The 12,945-nt window shown below is 39.0% G+C and overlaps 1 protein-coding gene across 2 annotated transcripts in view; it reads left to right on the forward strand.

Moving 5' to 3' along the window:
- LOC119787425 (plakophilin-3-like) overlaps nucleotides 1–12,252 on the forward strand; it is a 29,299-nt gene extending 17,047 nt beyond the window's left edge. For both annotated transcript variants that reach the window (XM_038291290.1, XM_038291289.1), the window contains 8 exons: nucleotides 763–967; nucleotides 3,371–3,572; nucleotides 6,250–6,367; nucleotides 6,442–6,600; nucleotides 6,694–7,135; nucleotides 7,437–7,632; nucleotides 9,753–9,840; nucleotides 12,070–12,252. In XM_038291290.1, the coding sequence (XP_038147218.1) occupies nucleotides 763–967; nucleotides 3,371–3,572; nucleotides 6,250–6,367; nucleotides 6,442–6,600; nucleotides 6,694–7,135; nucleotides 7,437–7,632; nucleotides 9,753–9,840; nucleotides 12,070–12,114 (1,455 nt within the window). In that variant the 3' untranslated portion in view covers nucleotides 12,115–12,252. The remainder of the gene's footprint in view (nucleotides 1–762; nucleotides 968–3,370; nucleotides 3,573–6,249; nucleotides 6,368–6,441; nucleotides 6,601–6,693; nucleotides 7,136–7,436; nucleotides 7,633–9,752; nucleotides 9,841–12,069) is intronic.
- Nucleotides 12,253–12,945: the final 693 nt, after the last annotated feature.

The following is a 12,945-nucleotide window of genomic DNA, read 5'->3' on the forward strand; positions in this document are numbered from 1 at the left end:
CTGCAGTGAGATGGCGCTACTCGGACTCGTCTATCTGGAAGCCAAACCAGTAGCAGAGGAACATGAAGCTCACTAGAGTGAAACGCGCTGCCTTGGATATTTGGGCAATTTAGTGCTGAAAGCCCTAAAAAGAAAAGGAGACGACATATTTGGACAAAGACATGGCTGAGCTAACGTGGCTACTACGGTCTGTCAGTTTGACAGAAAGAACTCCATTTCACTCATTGCCCCCCCGCCATGCTGCTGGGTTTTCCTCTGAGAGGAAGAAGAAGGAGAATCCTTGTTTGCCCACAACGGTCGGGAATCAAACATGTTCACCTCTGAGTAGTTGCCCAATATCCTTTTTTTTTACAAATTTGTGACAACCTTTCTCTGGGTGGATGATAACATGCACTGTTAGGGACCAGTGGAAATGGAAACAATAGAAGGTCAAAGGTTACTAGGTCCAAACTGAATGTGTAATAACTGGCACCTATCATGGCTTTGGACATTATACAAAGGGTTTGTTGCATATGTTCAACAATTAAAAAACATCCATAAATGAAATATAGAATCACTGAAGAAAAAATATATTTTCTCAGATATTTGACAACTGAGGCGATTATCTTTTTATATTATAAAATGTTTCATTTTTTGTAGGAAAAAAATTCTGCATCGGGTTTAAAAAAAAGAGTTCATTTAAAATGATCTGTATTAAAAAAACAAACATTGAATGAATGATGTTTGAATGACTGTACTATTCTGCTCATCTCTTTGCTTTAGGTGCGGCAGCACGGCGCCATTAAGGATATAGTGGACCTGTTCAACAGCGAAAACACAGAAGTGGCCCGTTATGCAACGGGCGCTGCTCGCAACCTCATCTATGAGAACAACGACAACAAGAAAACCCTGATTGAACTCAACGGCATCGCTGCGCTTAACGAGGCGCTAAAAGAGAATGATGATGAGCTTTACAAAAACATCACAGGTAAAAGGATCCAGACTGTGAATATTAATCAGGTTATTATCTTCATACTTTCTGAGCTCAGTGCTTTGACTAAACCGAGGTCTAACTAAGCTTGTTTTTTATTTTAAACTCAACATATTTAGTTAAAAATAATTCAGTAGCTTATGAACATACATTAGTAAAAAAAAAGACTATACTAATTATGACTTTGACTGTTTCTGTTAATTTGATTGGTTTAGGCTGACTACAGTGTCAGCAGATAAATTGCTGCTTTTAAAGTAAAAAGTGTGTTGATAGAAATACAGTTAAATAAGAGTAATTGGGAGTCAATGTTACTCCCTTACTCAGCTTGACATAAACTGGTTTTCACAAAGTTCTCCATAAGGACGTATGACATTTTCTCTAACATAAGCATTCATCATTTAAACATCTTGTAAAAAGTGTCTGGTATCCGCTTAGATCAGAGGTAACGGATTAGCGGTTCAGATCCAGATCCACCTGCTGGCTAATCAGCACCGAACCTGATTTAAAACATTAATAAATTACCGCATGTTGTCCCACCGCAGTGTCTAATTTTACTTGCGCCTCTTCTCCTGTTAATACGGTAAAGCCCTGGGGAGCGTCCGGCTCCAGGCTGCACGTGATCTAAATGAGCCAATGAGCTGTCAGTCTGGGTTGCTGCTGCTGCTACTTTTAGACACAGCAGGCAAACCTGTGGCAAGCCGGGCGATGGGAAAGAAGGAGAAGACCATGAGAAAAAGAGAGCAGAGAAAGTGTGGACTGCTGGAAGAACTGCGGTGAACTGGTGAAAGAAAAGTGAAATGGCGTGCTCAAAGATGACCCTGCACATTTAGAGGATGTTTGGCTCAACCTGCTGCTGTGAAGCAGGATTCTCCACCATGAACAGAATCAACAATAAATCTGGATCCAGGCTCAAAATGAGCTCCTTGATATGTGCTTGAGAATGGCTTAGTCTCCGGTTAAACCCAGGTTTAAAGCCTTGCAGGGCAGCCTAAAGCCCACTGCCAACATTAAGACAGAAAAAAGAAAGAAAATAAACGCTCAGTTCAGGTGTTTGAGAAAATATGGGAATCAGGAAATTATCTATAAACCAAACTGAAAGATTGTTGTTCTCTACTTCAAAAACACTTTAGATTTTAAAATGGAAAAAAATGTTTTTTATTCAATATATAACATATAAAACACCTTATTTTATCTAAGTGTTAAATTCTGTTTAAAGTAACAGATTATAATTAAAAATGTCCCCAGACCTTTACTGGTTGATGAGTTTTTTTATTCGGACTCTTTTAATTGGTTAACCCTGATCTAGATCGAATTTTTTTAAAAACTCAGCATATTTTTGTTTTAATAGTTTTTAATGCAAGTCCTCTAATATGGTTGATGTTTTCCTTCCAAGATCAGTCATATCTTAATGTTGTTGCAACCATATGGTGGTAGTTATGCTTATCGTAACAAAAAAAAAACACTTTTTGTGAATTCAAAACAGAATAGATATTTTAATTAATAGAAAAAAACCATTCAAAATAATTTATTTACTCTCTATAATCCTATTAAAGTGATATAGTTTTACTTAAAGTTGATCAAAGCGTAGAAAAATCAATAAAAACAAAAGCTCTATCATTTTGCACAAATTGGTAGCTTCAAAGAGAATGCTTTAGCTTAGCATTGCTAGCAGCCAACTCGTGATCCTGAAGGTGTTTGGTTCCCAAAACGATACCAGATCATATTTTTTTTTAAATCACCAAAGCTTTTTTAATGCCTGTCTTGGTCAGAAAATATCTTTATTATTATTGTTTATTATTTTATAAACACAACAGGCCAATTTGAGAGCTGCTTCCTTTCAAACTAAACAATAAAGGTTCCAAAAACAAGAGGTCAAATTTAAAGCAAGCATCTTCATCCTTGAAGGCAGCCTTTGAAACTGATATTATGGGGAAGAAACGAAATACAATGAAAGTGTAGAGGAGGAGGGGCTGTCATACCTATAGGCTTTGTCTCTTTGAAAACAGGGAAGTGTGTGTCTGTGTGTGTGTGTGTGCTCTCTTATGAAAGAAGTCCTTGTTCATTTTCACCTTTATCAGTTACACCCGAGTCCAGAGTTCACCATTAAGCTTAGTGAAACTGATAAAGCGTCAGTGTATGTTCACCTTTATCGGAGAAGTTTTTCAGGTCTGAGGATAAAAATCCCTAAAATAAAATGACCTGGAGAGGAAAACTAGGACATATAAATGCAGAAGCAGTCTGAATGGTAGTAGATCTAAAGGGTAGGATGGAACTTGCATAATAAAGGTTTAGATAATCAGTGAGCCAGAGATCGTGTTAAATTAAGCTTCTTATTTTGTTCTAGACATTGATTTTTACACACATGCATACACATATATGTTAATCGTCTTTTTCCTACAGGTATTCTGTGGAATCTCTCCTCCAAAGACAAGTTTAAGGAGATTATAGCCAAGGAGACACTCACCGGGCTCTCTGAGAAGATCCTCGTTCCTGCTGCTGAGCGAGAGGAGCAGCAGAAGCATGAGAGCGAGGATTACACGCCGAACCACACAAGTTCTCCATCTGTGGACGAAATATTCACCAACACAACCGGATGCCTAAGGTGAGAGGTGTCTGTCAGGCCCTAGAAATGGGATCTTCACATGACACTGTGACTTTGTGAAACAGTGAATAAAACGATGAGTAAACCTTATGGAAAATAGCGCTGGTCAAGATCAAGACTAAAAACACATTTGTTTAGGATTGCCTTCCACTGTTCTAGTTAAACAGTTCAACTAAAACATATTTTCTTTAGTCCAACTGTTTTTCCTACTTGCTTTGATTCTGTTTTATCTTCCTCTATTTTAATCATGTAAAGCACTTTGCATTGTCTTTTTACTGATTTGTGCTATACAATTAAATTTGCCTTGCCTTGCCTTGCCTTGGTGAAGATTCTCAGTCATCCAGTCATTCCAAAAAAGTTTTAAAAAATCCACTGGACTTTGTTTACAAATTTTGAAGATGTTTCTCTTCCCATCCAGGAAATTTTTTCAATTCCAAACGTCAGAAATAGCGTTGAGTTCCAGGTTTTATCCAGTTGCACAACAGCGCCTTGTTTTTGATTAGAAAACATGCAAATTAAACCTGACAAGCGGGTCCGCCCCTTTGGAATGGGGGTCGTTCGATTTCTTTGTTGGGTGTAATATGCGAAACCCGTCTATGTCTCTGATATGTCAGAGACTGTTTAAGGATGTTTTTTCTTTCTTAACATAGATGGCTTCCTTCACAGAGGGGTTTGAGAGGGGCGTGAAGGAAGCCGGCGTCCGGTCTGGTTTGCATGTTCCACCCATCCGTGCAAAGCTTTTAACAGGAACTTAGGCCCCGTCCACACGAAGTCAAACCCTGGCCTAAACGCACTAATATTTCACCAAACCAGCCTCTCATCCATACGAAGCCGGCGTTTCGGGGGTCTGTAAACGATGTTTTTTTTATTCAGCCTTCAGAGTGGGAAGATTCTGAAACGCCGTTTTCGCGTTTCCATCTTTAAGCTCTTACCGCATTTTTTTTTTCTTACACGCATGCGTCATAGCGTCGCCTCTAAACACGCATGCGCGACACAGTATCACAACAACAATGGCGCAGTACTGTGTTGAATGGTTGCTGCTCATGCTACTCACCCTGCTGTCGGGCTTACAACAGAATCTTCTTCTTCTGGAATATCTCCAGGAAGAACAGAGCAATATCGACCACATAGTTCAGCACCTGAATTTGACTGAACCACCAAAATGGACCCGCAGGGCAACCATGTATAAATATTACTGCGCATGCCCAACATTTCGTCGCCTATTTTTGCTTTGGCACCACAGCGCCACTTACAGGCCTGGCATACATTTTGCAGCGTTTTCATGCATTCGTGTGGACGATCACATTTATTTTACGTCTCCGTCTTTACGACAAACGTTCTGGAAAATATTAGCGTTTCGTGTTCGTTTTGACTTCGTGTGGACGGGGACTTAGTTTCACACCTGCAGCCTAAAACGTTCTTCTGTCTGTGATTTGACTCTGGCTTTTGGGATGAACATTTAAATATTTTTATATTTCCAAGCTGGATTTAGACATAAGTTTATTTCTCTCATACATCTCAAATCCAATGATGTGTAGATGATCCAATAAAAATACTAATGGAAAACCGGCCAATTGTAGGTAATTTGAATGTTTTGGGTGCATTCCTGTTTGGTACTACTTCATTAAAAGTACTGTCTTGAATTGGGTAGCTAGTGAAGTTGGAGCTTTCAAAGGAAGAGGTTTTTGCTTCATTGATAACAGAGATGGGAAGTAACGAAGTACAAATACTTCGTTACTGTACTCAAGTAGATTTTTCTGATATTTTTACTTAACTTTACTACTTATTTTTATGGCGACTTTTTACTTCTACTCCTTACATTTTTACACAAATATCTGTACTTTCTACTCCTTACATTTTAAAAAATTGTCTCGTTACTTTAGTTTTGAATCATTTCAATGGAGTTACCGTTATTATTTTTCACGTCATCAATACCAAATTCAATCTAATTGGATGGGAATCTACGTTGCATTTGACGCACCACTACAAGATGAATCGACAGATTCGGCGGTATTCATTGGCGGCAAATCATTGCAGCTTGGTGGCGGTGGCGTTAGCATAGTAGCATGGACGACGAGATGATTGAAAATGAACACAACGGAGATCTAGTCCTATTGGCAGACATCCATTTAAAATGTAGGCAACGGCATGAAAAAAGTGGTTTCTACTTTTACTTTTATACTTTAAGTAAATTTACAAGCCTGTACTTTGTTACTTTTACTTGAGTAAAGAAGTTTAATCAGTACTTCCACTTTTACCAGAGTATTTTTTAACACAAGTATCTGTACTTTTACTCAAGTACGGAAAGTGAGTACTTTTGCCATCTCTGATTGATTAAAGGTTGATTTTACTGGAAACTGGTCAATCTTAAACTAAGCCAGGTCACAATTAGGCTTAGGACTGTTTTTGGCTCCAGCTGTTTCTGGTCTAGCTGTGACATTTATTTTTTTTTATCTCTTCCTCTCCAAACCTTTTATTTTTAAAGCCTGTTTATGCAATCCTCTGCTTTTGCTCATGTGGGTTAGATGTTTTATAACCAAGCCAGCATCACTCTAGTCCTCATTTTTTGTAATTCTTCGATTTTCTGTTGTTTGCAGCTGCATATTTTTGAGCATTTACCAAAATAATGCCAAAATAATTGAATTTCAAACTGACAGATATCTGATCTTTATTGCAGGAATCTGAGCTCTGGCAATGAGAAAACCCGTCAACGGATGCGAGAAACCAAAGGGCTAGTCGGGTCTTTGGTGAGATGCCTTAGAGGGTCTCTTGACAATGGAAAGTCAGAAGAAAAGGTGAGAGCAATGTGGGGTTTTAACGAGCACATCCCAGCTCTGTGCCCATATTCATATGTATGTTTGTGCTAAAGGGTGTGGAGAACACAATGTGCATCTTGAGAAACCTCTCCTACCAAATCTACAATGAACTTCCACCATCTTACCAAATGCGTTTGAACAGAAAGGTTGAAACGGATAAATCGTCTGGCACTGTTGGCTGCTTTTCTCCAAACAGCAAAAAACCCAACAAGGTAAGCAGTCATCACCATTGATGATGATGTTATGGATTCGATTCTTTTTCTCATAGATCTGACTTCTTTTATCTTCTGGCCAAAACAATGCAGGACTGCAATCGCTTGATATACCAAGAAATAACAAAGGAACCAAAAGACATGGAGTGGCTGTGGCACCCCAATATAGTGACTCTGTACCAAGGTGTGCTGCAGTCATGTGAAATTAACGCCACCACCCGAGAGGCAGCCATTGGAAGTCTGCAGAACATCACTTCTGGAGAGGGGCAGGTGGGTGACTTATCCAGCACAAATAACCGGGAAGCAAAACCCTTTTACCTCAGAATCAGGAATACTTTAATAATCCCAGAGGGAAATTGCTGCATTGCAATGAAAGTCTGTGTCTGTAATCCACAGTGGGCTGCACAATTAAGCGTGTTTGCTGTGGAACAGAGGAAAATTCTGCCAAAATTGATGGATCTCCTGCGGACAGACAGGAATAAGGAGCTACTTTCTCTCACCGGCCTGTTGAGGAATTTAGCTCGTCACAGTAATGGTGAGTACCTCTTCATTTCTGTTCTTTTATTTTCTGAATTATCAATTAATTGTATTTCTTCTTGGCAATGATTAGATTTATTAAAGTGTAAACATGTTTATATATATAAAAAAATAGATGTCAGCTTAAATTGCCCATGCTTTTACCTAAATAGTAAAACTGAGTCAAATGTACTTTACTCCACTTTGCAAGAAACATGATCTCTGGGACAGATTAAGCAAGATGTTTTTATGTCAGATCTGAGGTTTGTTTTTTAATGTTTAATGAACTTTTTATTTTGCATCTCTTTTTATTATCTCAGTCTCGTCGACATTGGACCAAGTGGTAAACAAGTTGCCTACTGATGGCAAAATGAAGGACCCTTCTGCTGAAGTGGTGGTTAACCTCTGCGGTATCCTCAATAGCATGGTGATGAAAGATTTTGATGCTACCAAGAGAATCTGTGAGAACGGAGGCCTGGAGAGACTGATGGCAGTCAAAAAAACGACGGACTCAAGGTCTGGTTTGTCCCGGTTAATCCTAAATATGACACAAGTTAAAGTGACGCTGTGTAACTATCTGCCACTAGGGGCGCTAGATCTGTAATGTTGACATTTAGTGCCTCTTAAAGGAAACGTCTGGTCATGAGTCATTCAGAATTTAAACTTCTGAAAGTACTTTATGAAAATATAACATACTCTTCAATATATTAATTGTTTTTAATTCAGAGTAATTTTCATGTGAATGTGCTTTACTGGAGGCATCCATGTTTGTCAAAGAACACTACTGCCACCTACTGGTTAGTGACGTCACGGTGCGGTATCGGCTGTTGATCAAGTCCCAGTGCTGTATCTGGTGTTTGTCACAACGCGCTATTATCCAAGTCATCTTGAAAACATTCTTCTTCCAAATGTTGGCTACATATTACGGGTTTTTTCTCTGGCCAGAAGTTCGATGGCAAATCCTCCCTCTTCAAGTTAATAATGGCCGCCAGGAGCGGTGTCCTCGGTATCCTGGCCATTTGCTAAGAACTGGTATCACTTTGTCCAGTTCCAGCTCCAAGTGTGATTTATCCTGTTCCTAATCAATCTCTAATGCAATCCCCGTCTGGGATTTTAGTTTCCCAAAAAGTAAAAACACGCATTCTGCTTCTCTGTGCTCCAGTCTTGTCTGTTTTCAGAAATGCATCTTTCGTGTCTGCAGGCAGACCGGGAAAATCATCGTTTCTTTCTGCATGCAGAAACAGTTTGGCTCTCCAAACAACTTATCTTAGCGAGCGCTCTAATTTTTGAAGGCGTCTGCGCAAGACCTTCAATCGGACTTTCAACCGCTACCCACAGCAGAGTGCACAACCTACTTTTTTTTTAATTCTTTTTCTTATTTTCTGGTGTACATGTTCGCAAGAAAAAAAACCCCACACAAAACAAAATCACTCTGAGCAATGTCTTTGTCCTCAGATGTATAAAAAGCTTCAGGTCACTTCAGAAAATCACAACACAGCCAAAGTGTTTTAACATTAAAAACACTGGAGATATTTTGTAATAAGGAATCTTTTTCAGTTGTTTCGGCCGCAGGCTGTGGAGTTTTTCCGTCGGTGGCTCTGTTGTTTGGTTCCTATTGAAGTTCTTTACCTGGGAGCAAGTCATTTACTACTCTTAACTCAAACTGGGTAAAAACATATAAAAAAGGAGTATAAAACAGTAAAAAAGTAACAGCGTTTATTCCAGGTCAGGTCGTTACAGGACAGAGAAATTGCTCGGAGTTTGCACAGCTGTGGGCTCAAAAAACGTCAGCGAGTGTCCGGCAACGATTGAGCGCCAAACAAGGTAATCTCCTCCTTCTTATACCCCATGAATCCATGTTTGCATCAGGTGGATGCTTAGCTGTCCGTATCAGAAACTGACACACCATCCATGCCCTGACCTTTATGCATCTTGCCTCTTTATGCCAGGATTACACCTAGCTCTCCTTTATCAGTCCGGCTCCAAGATGTGCCCATATCCACCATGTGAAGGAAGGCCTTCTACTCTGTCTAATCTGGCTAACAGAATAACAATGCACATGATGTATAAAGAATAAACCCAACAACTAAACTAACAACCAAATATGGTAGCGCCTCCCTCCTGCCATCTACCGGCAGTGAGAGAAAAACCCGTAATATGTAGCCAACATTTGGAAGAAGAATGTTTTCAAGATGACTTGGATAATAGCGCGTTGTGACAAACACCAGATACAGCACTGGGACTTGATCGACAGCCGATACCGCACCGTGACGTCACTAACCAGTAGGTGGCAGTAGGCCAAGTGTCATAAGATTTTGTTTCCTATCAATAACTTTTTAGGCTTAAGGAGAGCTCAGACTGCCACAAAGCGGCGTTCTGGGTTACATGAGTCATTTGGCCACAGATGCGACTCTCTCAAGTTACATAGGAAAGTTTTTAAGCAACAGAGCATTGAACAAATCGAAGTGCTGTGCACTAACCTTTCACATATCTCAAATTAAGCTAAAAAAACAGTTACACAGTGTTTTTTTAACTGCATATAATTTAAATAAGTGGTTTACAGAGAATATTACATCTGATCTTCAATTAAAACAAATTTTTAACCTTAGATTGAATTCTTTTCTTTTTTTTTTCAGCCCAGAGGGGCTTAGAGCTGCCAAATCTGCATCCACAGTCCTTTCCAACATTTATAATTACAAGAAACTGCACAAGAACTTTAAACAGGTAAGGAACTGCAAGATTACACAAAGAAGCTTAAGGTTCTGTATGTCAGATTCATTTGTTTTCTATTTTCTTACTTACTTAACAAAACATGAATTTTAAAAGCAATTACCATAAAAAATGTGTGTGCATTTTTTGTGCTCATTAGAGTGATGAGCACTAGTAATTTTAAATAATGGTAGTTGGACACCATTCTGAACAAGTCCAAACAAATGTTTCTGCAATCATCTCTCAATGGATGAATGACTTCACCATCCTCGTTTGGTGAACATGTTTTAGCAACCTCTGCACCAAACATCTTCTGTTCTTCAGCAGGGGTGTTCCTAAAAATAAAAACATCCCACCAGACTTCGTTTCCAAGTTTGAAGGCATTGTTGGGCTGCTGTATAAAACCTGGAACTCAACGCTGCACTCCTGATCAAAATCTTAAGACCAGTCAAAAAATTGCAAGAATTAGCATCTAAAGAAGGTTCTAAGTAGAGCTTCACAATGTTAAAAGAAGAAATCAGCGTAAAAGACAAAAACTTTTGAGCAGAGAATTAATAGAAAACTGCATTTACACTCAAACATGATTTTTTTTTTTCAGCTGATCAAAACTTTAAGACCATAGCTTTAAAAAATAAAAACGAAATGCCAGTGTTTACAGGAGGCTAGTGGAAACGTTGCTCCAAGTGTTGAAGATGGCTTCATGAAGGGCATCCTCTGTCTGGAACTGATGTCCATTTTCCCTTGCCATCCATCCCCAAATGTTCTCAATTGGGTTTAGATCCGGAGAACATGCAGGATGGTCCAAAAGAGTGATGTTATTCTCTTGGAAGAACTCCTTTGTCAGGCGGGCATTGTGAACTGCTAACCTGACTCCGCCAGATGGATTTGCTCCGCATATCCATCTGGAAACCTTCCGTTGAAGTAATTTTGGGAAGGTGCGAAAATACTGGTTACCTGATTGGCCTATGTTGGTGATAGACGGGCCAAATAAACCAATCAGATCAACGAAGCATATGACGTACTAACAGAGCGACGACGAAGAGGAGCCAATTGATAGATCAAACTCTTGCTGAAACCAGTCGGGAGAAGAGCAAAAACATCTTTTCCTCTGAGAAAAGCCTCCAGAGCAGTGTTTTGCTCTTCTTTCAGTGAAGAAATACTCTGTAATTCCCATAAAACTTGCTCGATAGCCACGCTAACGCTAGTTTCATCGGCTGAAGCCGCCATGTTCTTTAGACTGAACTGTGGCGCTTCTCGTTGCGTCACACCTCAACCCGCCTCAAAGCCAACGCTGATTGGACGTTCGTTTGGTGAACGGCTCCAAATTTTCTTTAACGGAGAGTCTCCAGACTGATTAGCGAGTGAAACCTTGAAAGCTCGCCAGATCAGGATGGTATTTTCGCCCCTTCCCAAAATTACTTCTACGGAAGGTTTCCAGATGGATATGCGGAGCAAATCCAGCAAATCCATCTGGCGGAGTCAGGTTAGTTTTCAGTCCCTTGCACTGATTTTTTCCTTTAACATCGTGAAGCTCTAGCTTGAACCTTCTTAAGATCAAATGGTGCAAAATGCAAATTCTTGCAATTTTTTGAATGGTCTTAAGATCTTGATCAGGAGTGTATTTTTGACTTTTTGAATTGAAAAAGCTTCCTGGATGGGAAGAGAAACGTCTTATAACTTGAAAACAAAGTCCAGTGGATTGTTTAACTTTTTTGGAATGACTATGACCTGGATGACTGGGAATCTTCACCAGCATTCAGCAGGGGTGGAAATCAAAAAGTCACAGTGCTCCACCCTTATTCTCCTTTGTGTAAGAGACCGAACCTCCATCTTTGCCCATTTTTTTGTCAGTTAGATGGCACTTGTCACATGTCTTGAGGCTGCTTAGTGTGAACACCCAGTCAGACAAGTCCTTTTGTTGGGCTGTACTCTGACTTACTGCCTCCTGCTGAATGACACTCCCAAAGGTGTGGCGTTCAGCCTCTTGCTTAATGAACAAGTCCAAACAGAACAAAAAATGTGTTCCTATTTGTCAGACTTTCATTTTCTGCCCTGCTCTGTGTTTAAAACATACAGCAGTAAAAGAAAGTCATGAAATACTTTCCTCACTTTTCCTCTCCTCTTGTTAAAACCCTTTGCTTTGAATGCACTAAAAAAATCAAGTAATCTGTTGATTTTTGGAATAAGTTACTGCTTTTGTGTTCAAGGCGTTTCCTCATCGCTGTTTCTGTCTTTGTGTTACAGATGGGTCTCACTAAAAAGGACTTTGAGTTAAGCAACTGCACATGAAAACAGGACCAAAACCACGGATTCAGCAGAACTATGATAAAACGCCGAGACCACATACGCCCTTCCAGTACTTTCTCTCAACGCCGTATCGACTCCTAGCATGGATTGTATTCTGCTCAGAGCAGCATGAATTTAAACATAATGTTTGTTGTTTTTTTAAGTAAAAGTCGTTAATGGCAGAGCCACTCAACAATTTAGCTCTGCACTGGAAAAACGATCTACAAATAAGTAAAAATGTCCTAAATTAAGTGTATTTACCCTTGATTCGAGTCGGTAAATGAGATAATTAGATAACATTCACTTGAAATAAGACAATTCAATTGTTTTTTCTTATTTTAAATGTAAATTGTCTTGTTCCTTTGGCAAAATGTCTCTTCCCTTCTCAATTCAAGAACAAATGCACTTATTTTAAGAACAAAATGACTTATCTAGATTTTGATTTTTTTAAGTGTGTAAATAGTGCTTTTCATTTTAAAAGGAATTTAGATTGAATATTTTGTGCTTGCCTAATAAGTATGTTAATATGAGGTTTTGTTTAAAATAAAACCAGATATTTGTAAAAGAATCTAATGTAAATATATATTTTTTTCATCTAGGGGAAGATTTTGATAAACTTGCATGCTTTTTAAAGCTTCAAATAAAACAATCACTTGTGATTAGCTGGTGGTCTTGGAAGTGCTGTGCCAAGTTATATGTATATATATGAACTTACTTTTGACACAAAAATATACAGTTGCCTTTTAAATTTATAAATGACATTGTTGGATATCTGAGCACCTTTTTAGGCCGTTTTAGTACAGAAATACTTTGTTTATATAGACTTAAAAAAAA

The sequence above is a fragment of the Cyprinodon tularosa genome, unplaced genomic scaffold (genome assembly GCF_016077235.1).
Source record: "Cyprinodon tularosa strain WSP-4 unplaced genomic scaffold, ASM1607723v1 ctg298, whole genome shotgun sequence".
Lineage (NCBI taxonomy): Eukaryota > Metazoa > Chordata > Actinopteri > Cyprinodontiformes > Cyprinodontidae > Cyprinodon > Cyprinodon tularosa.